The sequence below is a fragment of the Canis aureus genome, chromosome 28 (assembly GCF_053574225.1).
Source record: "Canis aureus isolate CA01 chromosome 28, VMU_Caureus_v.1.0, whole genome shotgun sequence".
Classification (NCBI taxonomy): domain Eukaryota; kingdom Metazoa; phylum Chordata; class Mammalia; order Carnivora; family Canidae; genus Canis; species Canis aureus.
Genome location: NC_135638.1, coordinates 27,381,372 through 27,399,657, shown reverse-complemented (window position 1 = coordinate 27,399,657; position 18,286 = coordinate 27,381,372). Strand labels below are relative to the sequence as shown.

The 18,286-nt window shown below is 36.7% G+C and overlaps 1 protein-coding gene and 1 long non-coding RNA gene across 11 annotated transcripts in view; one reads left to right on the top strand and one right to left on the bottom strand.

Annotated features, from left to right (window-relative positions):
- The window catches only part of CYP7B1 (cytochrome P450 family 7 subfamily B member 1), a 174,553-nt gene that overhangs the window by 29,514 nt on the left and 126,753 nt on the right, over positions 1-18,286 (bottom strand). For all 3 annotated transcript variants that reach the window (XM_077876802.1, XM_077876803.1, XM_077876805.1), the window contains one exon: positions 4,268-4,404. In XM_077876802.1, the coding sequence (XP_077732928.1) occupies positions 4,268-4,404 (137 nt within the window). The remainder of the gene's footprint in view (positions 1-4,267; positions 4,405-18,286) is intronic.
- Positions 12,012-18,286, top strand: part of LOC144300575 (uncharacterized) — a 67,593-nt gene continuing 61,318 nt past the window's right edge. For all 8 annotated transcript variants that reach the window (XR_013367298.1, XR_013367303.1, XR_013367301.1 and 5 more), the window contains exons 1-2: positions 12,012-12,107; positions 12,404-12,539. This is a non-coding gene — a long non-coding RNA (uncharacterized LOC144300575). The remainder of the gene's footprint in view (positions 12,108-12,403; positions 12,540-18,286) is intronic.

Genomic DNA, 18,286 nt, shown 5'->3' with positions numbered 1-18,286 from the left:
AGGGAAAACAACTCTGCTGCACCACCACACAAAATCAATTAGAGAACTATTTTCTGCGACAGGTCATGAATTTACGTGGTTTCTCATGAAAAGATGTACCTTTTAATTTTTTTATTAAGATGACATCCGTGTCCTTTGAAACTTTTGGGGATGACAATCATTTGTTCATCATGCAAGAACATACACTAACTGAAACCATATTATGGGACAAGGGTGGAAGATTCGGCGGCAGTCCTCATTTCACATTTTCCAAAGGAGCTATTTGCAAACTGATCATTAGAACCATAGACATTACAGGATTTCTTGACAGGAATCTCGTCAAGCTCTAGTAAGAAGCCAAAGGGAATAGGCAGTACATATTTAACCTGTGTTTGTGTGCTGTTGAGTTCAAAGACACTGCCATTGGCAAATTATTTGGACATCAGAAATCCAACAAGGTTTCTGGGTGTCTAAGATTAAAATATCATATATTAGCAGAAATTGGCTGATGTATGAACAGTGAATAAAATTCATTGCCATTAAGTTTCTGCTTAATCAGCTTAGATTATTTTTGTATAATGTATTAAAAGGGAAAACTGAAAAGTTCAATAATTTGTTATATCTACTCATTAAAACATAAAGTTTAATTTTTAAAGTAAGAGTAACTTATTTTTAAAGTGAAGAACAGAGTTTTGTTATTATGAAGGCAAAAGCTCACTTAGACTAAGAAGCACCAGCTATGGCCTTTATTGTATTATAGAAAGTATTTCAACAGCTCGAAAGTATTGGGAATATCCTCATCAAATATTTGTTATGGATCAATCAGTGCTGAACTCTGGTCTAAATGTTGGCAATAGAGGAGCTAAAGAATAATGAAGGGAAACAGACAAATGGATTAGCAATAAATTCACAATTTATTCAATGCCATGACAGTGTGATATTGAGTAATGGGAGCCTGTAGAAGAGGCATCAAACATAAACCAGGAGAAGAGATGGTCAGTGAGGCTTTTGGGAGGAAGTGATATGTAACTATAGCCTCAGATGAATCTGTGTCAGCCATCTTTTTAGGGTGACTCACAAAGAGCACTCAGGCAGAAAAAACAGTAAGAGAAAACACAAGCACAAAGGGAATGGTGTGTGAGAGGGAAATTTCAAATAATTTGGTGCACTTGATAATGCATTAAGCACAAGGCAAGCAGTAGCAAGAGAGTAGGCCAGAGATGGAGGAGCCCAGATCTTAGAGAGTGTTGTGCGGATGACATTATACACTACAATTGCTCTAAGATGCAGGATTTTTTTTTCCATTTCAATTTTTCTGAAATCAGACTGTTGGAAGAGACTTGCCAGGCAAAGGAGTAACTTGTGAAGAAATGGATATTGCCTGTTCATGTGAGAACACAGCCATGCTGACAGTATCATCCAGTTGGATCATTGTTTTTTCTCCCAATTACATTAAAACGGCGGCAGTGAAATGAAGTTGCCCTATGCACAAAAGGTTGCTTCTGAAACTCAACAAAGTAATTACAGTAAGAAGAAATTACCTAAACTCTTTAGGAATAGAACATAAAATTCCAAGGCTGGTTAGAGGAAGATATAAAAGGGATGAGAAAAGAAAGGGATGTAAGTAAAGATGATCCAGATAAGCAATATGCAGTCAGTGAAAGAATCAGAAGGTGCAATGTCAAGAGAGAAGGAATAGGGTGTTTTAAGAAGGAATGAGGGATCTGCATTGTCAAACCAAGTAGAGAGGTTTAGTCAGGCAAAGGTCCATAAATGGCCTCAGCAAGGCAGATGGTTGGTTCCAGGTAGGAGATCTCTAGGAGATAAAGCATGGTCAGCAAATGTAGGAAACTCTTGAAAAATTGGGATGCAAAAAAGGAAAAAAGAAATGAAAAGTAACTAGAAGGAGAATAGAGGAGAAGCATGGTTTTAAGCTACAAGTAGGACCCAAGAGAGAGAGAAAAAAATAAAGATATATGTGTGGGAGGAATAAATAATGAACACCAGTCCTGTGGAGGCAGGAAGTAAGGGTCATGGGGACAGGGAATGGATTTTCTTTTTTGTATATATATATATTTTGGAGTTCGATTTGCCAACATATAGCATAACACTCAGTGCTCATCCCGCCAAGTGCCCCCCTCAGTGTCCATCACCCAGTCACCCCAACCCCCCACCCATCTCCCCTTCCACCACCCTTGTTCATTTCCCAGAGTTAGAAGTCTCTCATGTTCTGTCTCCCTCTCTGATATTTCCCACTCATTTTCTCTCCTTTCCCTTTTAATCCCTTTCGCTATTTTTTATATTCCCTGAATGAATGAGACCATATAATGGATTTTCTTAAATATTCTTTCAAATTGGAGAAAAGATAATGAAGACAGTTGTGAGACATAGGGCTATCTGGCAGATATGTGAGAGTCTGAGTGAGATCATACCCGATGCCTTCATTTTTCTTGAGAAGGAAAAGAAGGAGGGTGAACTGTGTTGCGAGAGCCCAGTGATAGATGGGGACCTGGAACACAGCCTTTCCTGCCCTCCCAGCCAGAGTGCTCAGGCAAAGAAGTGTAGATAATCTAGTCTGTAAAGATCAGACTTCTGGGACATAGGACTACAAAAGTGAAGCAAAGGTACAGCTAGTTCATTGATAAGCTGATATGGAAGATTGTGTGCAAAAATGGCCACAGCAAATTCTTTCTATCTCTCTACATGTGCTCCTTTGCAATGGGACTCTGCCATTCTTCCCAGGAAGTGGTGGAATGTATTTCCTTACCCTTGAGTTGGGACTGGCCTGTGACCATTCTGACTAATAATAAAATGTGGTATAAAGTGAGGTTTCATATATCTCAGCCTAGGCCTCAAGAGGCTTTGCAGCCTTTCCTCTCACCCACCAAAAATACTAGCTGCCATATAAGGGCATCTTCTTGAGAATGAAGCATCATGTGCAAAAGGAGGACTAGCCAGATGACTCAAGTGACAAAGTGACTGGGGCAAGACTGTTGCTTTAAGTTGGGACAGGTATGTCATGCAGCAATAGATAGCAGATACAGCTGGACAACATGGGCCTTAAATGAGGATGAGCGAAGAACATTCCAACTTTTCCTCTTTGCCCTAAGATGTTGGGATGTTTAATGATTTTTTTTTTTAAGATTTTATTTATTTATTCATGAGAGACAGAAAGAGAGAGGCAGAGACACAGGCAGAGGGAGAAGCAGGCGCATGCAGGGAGCCCGATGTGGGAACTGATCCCAGGACTCCAGGATCAAGCCCTGTGCCAAAGGCAGGCGCTAAACCGCTGAGCCACACAGGGATCCCAGGATGTTTAATGATCTTGCTGCAGTTTTCTTTTTTCTTTTGTAAGCATTTTATTCACGCTAGAAGCATAATATAACAAACTTTTTTTTTTTTTTTTTTTTTTTTTTTATTTATGATAGGCACACAGTGAGAGAGAGAGAGGCAGAGACACAGGCAGAGGGAGAAGCAGGCTCCATGCACCGGGAGCCCGATGTGGGATTCGATCCCGGGTCTCCAGGATCGCGCCCTGGGCCAAAGGCAGGCGCCAAACCGCTGCGCCACCCAGGGATCCCTATAACAAACTTTTTAAAGTTAAAAATACATTTGACCAACAGTGGTTGCTAGGGGTTTTGGTTGGGCACAAATATTTAGAAAACAGAGAATTTTTAGGACAGTTAAACTATTAAATAGTTTAATAAACTATTCTCAATGATAGTGAATAATATCCATTGAATGATGGCTCCATGACACGCATTTGTCAAAATTCAAAGAACTGTACAACACAAAGAACGGACCTTAATGTAAGCCACAGACTTTTAATAATGTATCAACATTGGCTCATCAGCTGTAACAAATTATAGGATATAATACATTAGGATATAACAGGGAAAATTATGATTGAGGGAAACAGGATATATGGGAAATCTCAGACTTGATCAATTTTCTTTAAACCTAAAACTGCTCTACAAAATGAAGTCTGTTAATACATTCTAGGTTTTTTCTTTCTTTTAACCATTCTTATAACCAATCCAAGCAAACCAAACCAAAATCTCAGGTGATGGCAGGAGAGTAGGGTTCCCTAAGATACTCTCAAGATTTTCATAATTCATTTTTTAATGTGAAAATTAATGTACTCGAAAACATAGTTTTCTTTTGTATTAACCTACAAACAAAACAATAATATAAATATTTCATATTTTGCCTATATAAAAATGTAATAACTTAAGGAATAATTGAGAGCTTATGATTTATGGAAGGTACTTATAGAAGTGCTGCTTACCTCCAGCGAAAAGAGTGAAAGTGTCACCATGTTGCTTTTGAAGAGTTCTCAGGAAACCTAAAGGATCCTTTTGTAATTTCAGAGCCTCTCCAAGGTAAGGTAGCCAGCCTTTTATCAATGGAGGCTCACCAGGTCTCCTAAAAAGCAAACAAAAACAAGAAAAAATTAAGTCCTTATTTTAATACACATGTATTATTAATCCAGTCTCTAAGTGAATGGATGAAATGCACAGTTTTTTCAATTCTTTTATTTAATGATTGTTATATAATCATAGACATGGACTTATTGAGCTCCACCAGTATGTGTGACTTTGGGTAGACAGTTCAATTCACAGCTTTTGGTGAGCAACATTTTTGAGAGATTTTATCTTGTAAGACCCAAATGGCTGGCTGAAATGACAGCTACATTCAGTAAACATTTTATGTATGAGAGCTCTTGCTGTGCTGCTCTGAGTGTTAGATGTCAGGTAGTTTACTTGCCAAAGTAAAGCTCTTTGTTATCAGATGTCACTTTAGACTGGAATTATATAATTAGAAGAGGGGCAGTTAATAATCTTGAAAAATCTTTTATGCTGTTGAGAATAAAAAGCTCAACACTATTTCCATGAAGCATATCTTGTTATATTCTTTTATAGAGTTTTTATTCAAACTACAATGAATAGGAATATTCGCTAAATTTTATAAAACATATGAAACACATTCAATGAAACACTGAAATACTGTGAATTAAAAAACAAGTTTCTTTTTGACCTATAATCTTAGCAAAACTGCACTCCAAAATTTCTTCTTCTTCATTTATTTGGTGAACTCAATCTGATTTAAAGTTAAAAAAAAATCCAAAGCCATTTTATCCTAGAAGGGATTAAAACAAATATTCAAGAGAACTCTGATGATTCTCTAGCCCATCTGTGAAGATGACTTACACTATAGGCAGTACAACCCATTTTGATTAATCACAAGATATTACTAGCTCAGACCTAATCAAAGATCAAGATTATGATCATACTCAACATGGATTTTTATGTAGCTAGATTAACCCTATCAAAAGCTTTAATTTCCCCACAACCCAACATGGTTGGGTTAAAAAATAAAAAATAAACATCAGATCTTTCAGGGGAAAAAAAAAGGACACAAAATAAACCTAAGGTTTGATAGGAATGAAGGAAATGGGTATCAAAACTCTCCTTTCTGTTTTTAGAAGACAACTGATTTTTATGCTAATTTACAAAATATGTGCTGTCATTTAAATCTATGTACTTAGAAATAAGACAAAAAAAAGAAAAAGAAAGAAATAGGAAGACAAGAAACACTACATAAAAATGTATATCTTGTGCTTCATCCCTTTCCCTGCTATTTTCTTAAATGCTAGCTTTACCAATGGAGACTTGCATTTTATGAACATGAAAGAAATATAAAAGTGTATCAAAAAGTATAGTAACAGTTAACTCTATATCCAAAGATTAAACCAGAACATATATGATTGTAGAGTAGGATCTCCAAGTCAGAAATTCCCATAGCATGCAGGCTATCAATCAATGGCTTTCAAAATTTGCAAGTGATCTTAGTTCACAAAATTTCCTTTCAAAATATTAACTCTCTTTCATGGTCTATTTTTATGCTATTTTGTTTAATGTTGCTTGAATGTTGCATTGTGACAAAGATTTTGAAAGGCTTTTTGTCATATCATAATTTAATGCAACTAATTTCATCCTCTATGCTCTGTCATTTGGTCAAAAGCTGTATTCTTCATGGATTTCCGTGGGGGGGCGGGGGAAGGATGGAATTCAGAAATCCAGAGGAATATTAAGTTAATGTTCAGGGTTAGAGAAACACATTAGGAAGCCATTTTATTGTTACAAAGATGAGAGGATCATCGTTTCTTACAGCTGTGTTCATTTTGGCAGCAATGAGCTTAAAACTATAAAACACCATGTCACAACTGTGTATTTTCAGGAAAAAATACAATGTTAGTTCTATGACTCATCGAAGATAGGCAACAGAAATCTGTCTTCATCAGTATATTTGTAAAAATTATTTAGAGAGGAAAGACATCACCATAATGGTCCAGAAAGACCTGCTGACATATAGCAAGTACAACTACTGTTATTTGTCTCTCTCATGCTCCCACACCCCCACTTAACCCCACCCACTCCAATAGTATATACTTCCTCAAACATCCTCTCTACTATTTAGGTAGGACACTAGAAGGAAATGTCTTATAAGTTATACAAATTAGAGGTACAAAGATTTTCAATGATTAAACCCAAGTTCTATGCATAAACAACTATCACCACTTGCAACTTCTTCTATACAAATAGTGGGACACATCTTGAAGTTTATGAAAAATGTCAAGTACAGTCTAAATTTATCTGGAAGCAAATAGTGGAGAAGAGTCTAAATACATAAAATGGCAATGAAACATAAAAGATGTTTTAGACATTTTCCTTTGGTTAAAAAGAAGCATATAAAATTTAAAGAGGTGAACCAACACAGTATACTTCATTTTTGATAATAGCTGCAGTTTGTCTTTATGCTATATCTTTAGTTAAATAAATAGGTAATAGGTTTTGTGAGTGGCCTATCATGCGTTGTTCCCTTAGACATTTTAAGGACAGCACTTTACACAGCAATCTATATTTATCAAGAAATTTCTTTAAAAAACAAAGAAATTTCTTCTATTCTACTTTTCCTGGGATCGTTCTATGCTAGGAATCCGAGTTATTGTTAACAACCCTTTAAGTAAGTAGTTGCTCAACCTTTATACATGGTTACTCAACTTTTATACATGTACCCCAATTCAGGAAAAAAATTATGCATTGATTAAGTTTTTGAAGGCATAAAATATTTGTATTAGGTCATCTGATATCTATAACAATGCCTTAATAAGTAAAAAAAATTTCCTAATTAATATTTTCCTTTGCACGTGTTGTTAAAATTTCAGAAGCCACACAACTGATGCGCATTGCAGTATCTGATTATAATACCAACCTTTTGAACAAACTTTGGGTTGAGCAAAGAACTTTTGAAGCTGCTATTTTACCTTTCCTTGACTTAATTTAGAAGCTACTTAATTGGATAATATAATTTGGTTCAGAGTGTCTCTTGCAACTGTACTTTTGAATCATTCTCTATTTTTCTACCCTTCCTGGACTTCAATGCAGGCATGAGGATGCTAAATATGTTCCCATAAGTCTGGATAATTGAGAATCAATATGTTTTTCAGGGTACCGGGGAGAAGGGGCTTCTTTGCAGGATTGAGATGGAAGATCCAAAAAAAGGAGGAGCGAGTAGAAGGCACTGCAGGGTGCTGGCATATCTGAAGCCTCTGTGAGAGCTTACATGGGGCCAACGAAACACAGAATCACATGCATTGCCTGGAAGCTAGGTGGGGGTTACCAAGTGGGGGCACTTGAGAAGGGGATGCAAAGTTGGAGGATCACACTCAAAGTCCTAGCCAGGAGGCATGCTGGGAAGCCAAAGATGACCACACAAACATCAGTACAACAAGACTCTCCAGGTCAACAGAAAAGGGGAAGGGAGAACCCTAAATCTCATTTAATATGCAGATAAAGGATAAAAAGTTTTAAACTCAAAGTGACTGGAACTACTTTTCACTAGAAATAGGGTTTTCTGCCATCAGCAGAAATAGGGGTTCATGAGAAATTTGAGTTCAGTTATAGAAAATTACATTTGTGCCTATCTAATACTGGGAAGTTTTAAATCCAGTATACGAGCTATGTAGACATGCAGTTGTTGTTTTAACTTGAAAATAATGAGAGTATCAACCTTATAGGTTTACCATTCTGATTGGGAGAGAGTATTTGAAAATAGCTGATATACAGAGCAGGATTAATTTTTCCGGCTACTCATATGCTGGAAGCAGTTGCACATAAGTGGTTTTGCTCTCCTATTCTCCGTATGAACTGTTTTGTCAACCTTCCCTGCTATCTAAAGGAGCTTGGAAGGCATCACTCCCATCTTCACCACAAGAAAAAAGCTGAAGAAACTGAATATCAACAACTCCTCTTAGATTCATTGGAAAATTGATGCCACAGGGTGTAAACCACTGCCCTGAAAGCTACAGAGACAGGTGAATACAGAAGATCATAGTTTACTGGGAGCAGAAGCTGCTTCTACAGCCTTCGAGAGACACTGAAAAGGTAATTGACTCATTCCTGGAGCCTGAGCAAGAACTAACTTGTGATATAAAATCTAAGGACCCAACCTTATGAGAGCCTCCGCAGTGTTTACACAAGGAGAAATAGATAATCTCAATTAATATGCATCTAGGAAATAAATAGGGTCAATAATTTATAATTCTCCAAAGGAGAAGGTAGCAGCTCTAGATCTCATTGGTGAATTTTATCAAACAGTTAAGGAAAAAATACTACCAATTCTCTATAATCTCTTCCAGAAAATAGAAGCAGAGAAAAGACTTCCTAACTCATTCTATGAGGTTAGCATTACCCTAATACTAAAGTAGACAAAAACATCACCAAAAGGAAAATTATAGATCAATAAACATAACATAGATGTGAAAATCCTCAATAAAATAATAGTAAATTGAACTCAACAGTGTATAGAAAGAATTATATATGAGAAGCAAGTGAAATTTATTCCAGATATGTAAGGCTGCTTCAATGTTCAAAAATCAATGAATGTAATTAATGTAATCCATTACCTCAAAGGGATAAAGAAGAAAAATATGACCATATCAATAGTTACAGAAACATCATTTAATAAAATCTAACACGTATTCATGATAAAACTCTCAGAAAACTAGGATTAGAGGAAACTTCCTCAACTTGATATAGAACATCTACAAAAAACCTTACGGCTAACATCGTAGGTATTAGTGAGAAACTAGAAACTTTCCTGCTAACATCCGAAATAAGGCAAAGATGCCCTTCTCACCACTCCTATTTGACATTATACTGGAAGTCCTAGCTAATGCAGTAAGACAAGAAAAAGAAATAAAAGGCATACAGATTGAGAAGAATTAAAACTGTTCTTATTGCAGATGACATGACTGTCTATAAAAAAGTTTCAAAGAATCAACAAAAAACCCTCTTGTAACTAATAAGCAATTTTAGCAAGGTAGCAGAATACAAGGTTAATACACAAAAGTAAATTGCTTTTCTATTTTCCAGCAATGAATATGTGGAATTTGAAATAAAAAAACAAGACCACTTACATTGGCACCCATAAAACTGAAATACTTGGTATACAAAATATGTATAAAGTCTGCATAAGAAAAACTATAAAACTGTGATGGAAGGAATCAAATAAAATTTAAATAAAGGAAAGTTAACTCATCCACATCAGCAGGGAGACTCAATATTGTCAAGATGTCAGTTCTCAACCTGATCTATAGATTCAACACAATCCTGATCAGAATCCCAGAAAATAGTTCTGTGGACATTGACAAACTGATTCTAAAGTTTATATGGGAAGGGAAAGGATCCAGATTAGCCAATGTAATATTGAAGGAGAAGAACAAAGTAGGAAGACTGACATCATTCAACTTCAATATTTACTAAAAGCAACAGTAATCAAGACAGTGCGGTATTGGTGACAAAATAGACAAGCATATCAGTAGAACAGAAGAGAAAGCCCCAAAACAGACCAACACAAATATAGTCAATTGATCTTTGACAAAGGAGCAAAGTTATTCAATGGAAAAAGGATAGCCTTTTCAACAAATGGTGGTAGAACAACTGGGAATCCTCCTGCAAAAATATAACTATAGACACAATTCTATACCTTTCACAAAAATTAACTCAAAATAGATCAGAGATCTAATTGTAAAGTGCAAAACTATAAAACTCCTAGCAAATAACATAAGGAAAATCTAGTTGATCTTGGGGCTGGCAATGAGTTTTTAGATACAAAATCAAATGTACAACCCATGAAAGAAAAGAAAAAACTTCATCAAAGTTAAAAAATTCTGTTCTGCAAAATATACTGTTAAGAGAATGGAACCCCATGCTTGATACCAGGAGAGAAATCTTTGCAAAACAAATACCTGATAAAGGACTAATAACCAACATACACAAAGAACTCTTAAAACTCAAAAATAGGAGGAAAAAAAAACAATTAAAAAATGGGCAAAAGATCTGAACAGACACCTTACCACGGAAGACATACAGCTGGCAAGTAAATATATGAAAAGATGCCCCACATCATGTATTATCAGGGAATTAAAACAACAATGAGCTACCACCACATACCTATTAGAATGGCCAAACTCAAAACATTGACTGCCCCAAATGCTGACAAAAATGTGGAACAACAGAACCCCTCCTTGCTGGTGGGAATGCAAAATGGTACAGCTACTGTGGAAGACAGTTTGGCAGTTTCTCATAAAACTAAACATACTCTTACCATATGACCCAGCAACTGTGATCCTTGGTATTTACCCAAATGAGTTGAAAACTTGTGTCCACACAAAAACCTGCACACAAATGTTTATAGCAACTTTATTCACAATTGCCAAAACTTGGGAACAATCAAGATATCCTTCAATTGGTGAATGGATAAACAAACTGTGGTAAATCTGGTTGGTAGAATATTATTCAGTGATAAAAAAAATGCACTATCATGCCACAAAAAGACACGGAAGAACCTTAACCACATATTGCTAAGTGAAAGAAGCCAATCTGAAAAGGCTACATACTGTAATTACAACTATATGACATTCTGGAAAAGCCAAAACTATGGAGATTATTAAAAGATCAGTAGTTGTCAGGGGTTTGGGGGAAAGAGGAATGAATCGGTGTAGCACATGGGATTTTTAGGGCAGTGAAACTATTCCGTATGTTACTGCAATGATGCATCTATGTCATTATGCATTTGTTAAAACCCGTATAATATACAACACAAAAATGATCCCTGATGTAAACTAGGACTTTAGTTGATACTAATGTGTGAATGTTGGCTCATCTGTAACAAATATACTCTACTACTGATATTAATATTTGTGAAAACTACAGGAGTAGGCAGATGAGGAGGGGGTATAAGGGAGCTCTATGATTTCCTCTCAATTTTTCTATTAACCTCAAACTGCTCTATAAAATAAAGTGTATTTGTCTATATGGATATAGATATCTATATATAATAATAAGTTTTAAGCAGGAAACTGATATGAAGTTTCCATTTTTCAAAAAAGTACATTTAAAAAAAGACGGGCAATTCTAAAGTATCGGTAGTGGGCAGTGCGTAAATTGATTAAAAATACAGTACTTTTTTCAGAGTAAAGAGTTCTAATCTGATGGTTGCCAGAGAGGAGATGGCTGGAGGGATGGGTTAAATAAGTGGGGTGATTAAGGAGCACACTTGACCTGATGAGCATTGGGTTATGTATGGAAGTGTTTTTCTTTTTTTTTAAATTTATTTATGATAGTCACAGAGAGAGAGAGAGGCAGAGACATAGGCAGAGGGAGAAGCAGGCTCCAAGCACCGGGAGCCCGACGTGGGATTCGATCCCGGGTCTCCAGGATCACGCCCTGGGCCAAAGGCAGGCGCCAAACCACTGCGCCACCCAGGGATCCCTGGAAGTGTTGAATCACTATATTGTACACCTGAAACAATATTACACTGTATGTTAACTACCTGGAATTTAAATTGAAAAAAAGTTTTTGAGGGTATAGGGTAATTCATAAAGTGAGAAAATTGCTGTGGATTATCCCCAGCTGCAAGAGGCCCATTTCTTGCTATGACCTCACAAGGAGCCATTGTTAAGGAATCCTAAAGCACCTATTAAGACCTTGGCAGGACTGAGGATTTTGTACGTTCTAGATCAGGAAGCTGGTTTTCAATGACCTGAGGGGACTTTGATCCAAGTTAGTTTCTTCCTTGGCACTGCAGGGCTTTTATCTATTTTGCATATATATATATATACATATATATATATATATTTTTTTACTTTAAAGAAAAACTGAAAAAGCTTGATAATAAAAGAAGTTTCTTTTAATCTTTTTATTTTCTTTATTTTTTTTTGCATTTTTAAAATTTAATTTGTTAATTTTTTTTACCTTTATTTTTCTTTGGCATTATGTCAATTCCATCATAAAGATCAGTTTTTTCAAGTTGGCCTTGAAAGTGATTTTCAAGTAATTTGGATCAACTTTCTCCCCAGCTTTTCCCAGGTTTAAGCTGATGTTGGGACACGCTGCTTCCAAGTAAGTGCAACACACTGCCAGGCCTCTCGGCCATCTCTGCTGAGGAAAAGACCCTTATTGGCAACTACCATCGGCAAGGATATATTTGCCAAGGTAAAATTGGCCCAACACATCTGATTGGGAAAGAGATGATCATGACAATCATTAACAAGTCAATCTTGTTAACTACCCTATAAAGTCAAAATAATGAGGGCCTTGGATCACACCAACATTTTGAAATTATTTGAAGTGATGGAGACAGAAACAGTCTACCTTGTCAATAGCTGGTAGGGAAGAGCTATCCAATTACCTGGTGGATCATGGCAGCATGAAAGAGAAAGAGACCCCAGGCAAATTCTGCTGAGAATGTCTGCTGCAAAATATTGCCACCAAAAAGGTATTGTCCATAGACTTAAAGGCAGAAAACTAACTATTGGAAACTGACATGAACATCAAGGCTGCAGACTTTGGCTACAGCAATGAATTCTCCTTTGGCAATAAGTTGGATAACGTGTGGCAGCTTCCTTATGATTCCTTGGAACTCTTTCCAAGGCCAAAAGTAAGAAGGCTTCATGGTGGATGTATGGAGTCTAACAGTAATGTTTTATACTCTGGTGAGCAGATCCCTTTTGATAGACAACTTAAAGGATCAAGGAAAGCAGTACTGAGCAGAACATAACCATATTCACTTCTTGTGAAGTGAATCACTTGTCCTTAGCATGAAAACCTGCTCAAAACATCTCCCTCTCTCTTTCTTTTTAAGATTTTATTTATTCATGAGAGACAGAGAGAGAGAGAGAGAGAGGCAGAGACACAGGCAGAGGGAGAAGCAGGCTCCATGCAGGGAGCCTGACGTGGGACTTGATCCCGGGTCTCCAGGATCATGCCCTGGACTGAAGGCAGCGCTAAACCGCTGATCCACCGGGGCTCTCCATCAAGACATTTCTCATCCTCAATCTCACTGAAAGGTGTATTAGAGCAAATCATGATAATTCCATGAATGAATGCACCTCATGAAGATGAAGAGCTAAAAGCCTTACATGGAGTTACTCCCCAGGGACAAAGACTCTGGTGGACTGAGCTAATGGTGTCCACTGGCTTCACAGTATGAAGAGGGGCAGGTAGAAGCAATGGCATAATGTGAAGGCTGTGAGATTATCTGCTTTGAGTCCTTTTCCATAGACAGAGACACCATAGGTCACCATATGACACTCAAAGAGTAGGTCAATATTGACTTTTCAAAGAAATTTGTCTACAATATATCTTTAAGTGAATAAAGAATAAAGAAGTTAGTTAAGTAGTTAAGTAACCATAAGCACAACAGCATAATATTGTTTCCCTCCCCCCAAAAATGTGGGAAGGAATATAAACACACAGAGAAAGATCTGGTATACCTGAAGATGTCGATGGTCATTATTGCTGGGTAGTAATATTATGGGGGTTTGGTTACTGGTATCTTCTAATTTGCATGGCACAAGCATACTGCTTTTGAAGGATATTTGCCAATCATTTTGTAGAACGTCCCTCAATTTGGGTTGTCTGATGTTTTCTCGTGATAAGATTGAGGTGATAACATTTGGGGGAAGAATCTCAGAAGCAATGTGCCATTCTCAGTGTGAAAAAAAAAATGCTCTTTTGGTGGTCAGATGAAAGCCACGTACAGAAGGTACTATCTTCTAAAAAAGTAGTCGATGGCAAAAAAGTATACTCTACAAATGAATCAAAGATTTAAAAAATGAGCTCAACATTCCTAATCGGGTGAGTAAAGAATCAGCCTGAGATTCACCATAAGGACAAACAGCACTCTCCTCACCCACATCCCAAAAATGAAGAACAGACATTGGGGTCAGATTCTGTAACCGCACAAAATATGGACACGCAGTGCCACCTGGGATACCTCATTACTTCCACCAGAGGCCAGGTGACATACTAATGAGTTGACTTCTGTGACAGCCATGAAAGGGAGGAATGCTCTTTACCAATGGGGTTGTAACTAGTGGACTGTGACAACTGAGTTCCCCGATCTCTTCAAGGCTGCACTCGGACAAAGAAACTTTGCGGCACAGAGCACACTGCTTCCATTGCCTCACAACACCCCAGGGTATCTCGTGCTTACAGTTAGGTAGTGGGCTAATTTTTCTCCTTGTATATGATAAATCATATATTCTTTAGGACTTTTGATTCACATGTTGAACATGGATGATCTGCTTAATTGTTTGCTGCAAGATTCAGAACTATTGTAATCTCTTTTCAGGATGGACATTAATCCAACTCTGTCTAGAAAAAATATACAATTCATTACCATAAGTAATCTCTATTGTACCCTGTGCTTAACCTTCACTTTCCCCCAGTCTTATAATCTTGCAAATCCACTGGTGCTGTGTGATTGGCATCTGGTGTTCATACAACCTCTGCCTCACAGAGAATAAATGAAAAATCCCTAGATAAAAAAGCCACTTTTTCAGTGATCCAACCCTCTGCTCTTTGATAACTTTTGTACTACTCTAGAAAGTTCTGTTACCTTTGCAGTCTTTACTCTTGAAATGTTTTGGCTCTATCAGGATGGCAATTGACTTAAAACTTGATTAAAAAAAAAAACTTGATTTAGTTTCCTGGTAGGAAAGATATCACTGTTCAAGCACTTTTGATCAAAGCATTAAATGTAACAGCAAGCAATGATGAATGGTCACAAATTTCTCCATTATTAGCATGGAATCATAGCAAAACCAATATAAACATGCCTATATCCTCACACCTGAAAGTGTAACTTTTCAAGCCATATTTCAGTTGAACCTCTGGTTGTCAGTTCATCTATATGATTGTATGATCTGAACAAAGCTTTGTCTGTGGAACGTGCCTTGTAAACTCCGTTCCATTAGCAGATTTGTACTAATGCCTTGATCAACTGAGTGATTTATAAGTGCTTCTTTGGATAAGAAGCCAAACCACATCTATGTAGGATTTCAGAGAAGTCTATGATTGAGCCTTTTTTTAAAAAAAAAAATCTGGGAGGAATGCCCAGGTTGGCACCACTGGAATAATATCAAGACATAGTTTAAAACACACACACATACACACACACACACACACACACACACACACACACATACTAATTATCACTTAGAATTTAACTGAGTCTCAGGCATGCCCCACAATGACGACAACACTGGAAGATGTTTTTTTATGAAGTTGACCCTCGGTTTGCAGGGCCTAGTTCAAGCCCTCATCCATTTTCATGTGCACTATTGCAATAGCTTCCTGATTGATCTTGCCACACTGCATGGTTCAGACTACCAACCACCAGTAGTTTGCTGACTTTGGCCAATTTACTTAACCAATTTGTGCCTCGAGTTTCTCACCTGTAAAATGGATATTCTGCTGTGCATTCTTCATGTAAAAAAATAAGTTGATGCATGTAAAGAACTGCAGGCAATGAGTTGCATGCAGGAAGCACTCAGAACGTTAACTTATTATTATTATTGATCTCCATATCACTACCTGAGATCACCTAAAATACAAATCCAATTGTGGTTCTCTCCTGATTTCTCTTTCCTAAAAGTTTTTTTTTGTTTTTTTTTTTTTAAGATTTTATTTATTCATGAGAGACAGAGAGAGGCAGAGACACAGGCATAGGAAGGGCTCCCTGTGGGACTGGATCCCAGGACTTGAAGATCACAACCTGAGACAAAAGCAGATGCTCAACCACTGAGCCATCCAGGTGCCCCAAGTTTTCAGCTGAGTACCAATTTTTAAGATTTTTTTTTCATTTGCTTGCATACTTCCTTGCCTAATTTAGGTATTAGTTTAGGGCTACAATCTATGATTCGCTGGTCAGGGGATGGGGCACCAGAACCATATATCCACTTGGAAAGTAACTCTAGCTTTTCGGGCTTTGTATTCTCTGGGCAAACACACTTAAAGGATCAAAAGTGGCTCAGAAGAGCACTGCATCTTAGGAGAAAGTCAGTCAAGAATGTTTAAACAGCCTAGACAATTCTGAAAGAGGGAAATCGATTCATAATTGAAAGTTATTTCAACTCTTTAATTAAAATAGAAAACCATGCAACTGAATTTGTAATTTCTGAGATGATCAGTTGCTAATTTATTTTACAGATGAGATTTGATTGGACTTCATGGAAGAGATATCAATTCCATTAACTCATCATTTCTTACATTTGATTAAATTGCTTGATTTTGAAATGTTTAATCAAAACTCAGAACCCACAGTTTTGTGGAAACTGAATCATACCAGAAAGCTAACCCAGAAAGCCTTGGTAATGACAATATAGAGATCAATGCCCACATAAATGCATAGTCAAGTTATCAAGTGACATTTCAACAAGTAAAGCCAATTAAGACACGAAGTTTCACATTCTGAAGGTTTAGACTGAAATAATCAAGCACAGCTTACCAGAACCATAGAAAAGGCAATACAAGGGTACTCCAGTTTGCCGAGGTGGGAAGCTAGTAAAAGGCCTGATGACCATATGCTACATCTGCTTCAGAATGCAAAAATTCATAACCATATTTTACATTGAGTCAACTCTTAGCATAGGAAAAGTTAATAGTATCTCTGTATTTATAACATAGCACATGGCACTGAGAAGGGCAATGTTTTGATTTTGTCATGAATGAGAGGGCTTTTCAAAGGGAAAAATACTATTCGTTTCCAAAGATTGGTTCCTAACTTTGCCTTATGATTTTAGGCCACTACATAAAAGGAGCATATGACTCCCTCAGGAAATCCATCATCACTAATATTACAACATGGAACATATAAGACTCGGCATCATATTTATACACAGAAATCACTAAGGTTTGCAATTTCTAAAATTGAAGATAACCTCTTACTTATTTTAAACATAATACGCTGCAAATGTCCTTTGCTCATGCTATCCTCTCTTATGTGCACTCTCCCACTGTTCTGTAAAGTCAATTTTCAGTATTTATACCATAATCATTATTAAAGCGTGCTCAATTTCTTCATTTTTGTGTTTGCTTTGTTTTCTGTGAACCCACCACTAATTCCTATCAATCTCTTTTAGTACTCTCTAAAATCTCTCTCAATATGGTCAGACATATGGTCTTGCAATTTTCATATAGCTCTCCTATTTTCCATCAATTTTTCTTTTGCTCCATTTAATGAGAGACTTTCTTGACTTAATCTCTTTCACAGATTATTTTATTTGTAGTTTTAGATTTCTAATTTCTCAGAGTTCTTTTGTGCTCTCTGATTATACATTATACAACTTAAATTCCATTCTTGTTTTATGAATGCAATTTCTTCTCTTATCTAAGACTACTAAGTATAATTTTGGGGGAGTTGTTTTTTCTGTCTCCAAATTGTGTTTCCTACAAGGCTCTTCTTTTTGTTTCTCTGCTGTGCTTTTTCTCTTTTAAGATGGAACTTTCCTAAGTGTCTCATGATCCTTAGCTTTTTAAAAATATTTTATTTATTTATTCATGAGAGACACTGCTGCGTGGGTGTTGGTGGGGCTGATGGACTTCACCATATTGTAACTGGAAAGGGACCTAGTCATTTTAATGAACGACTTATCTTTGCTACTTAAATGGATGAGGCTATAACTTTTCGTGAATTTTAATTTTGCTTTGGGAACTCTGGGAATAGAACATTGTATACAACTATATGTAAACACATTTTCTGTAAAGAGTTAACATTAACCAATTTTGAATTTGTCTTAATTATAGTTTTTTGGAGATTATTGCCAAAATCACTTGCAGTCATGTTTGTTATAAAAAATTTTAGAGTTCATTTCTACGTACAGTGGTGAGAATAGATGGAAGATATCACAATATGAAAGTCTGGCATAAGAGGTCAGAAAGAGGAACAGATGATGGGT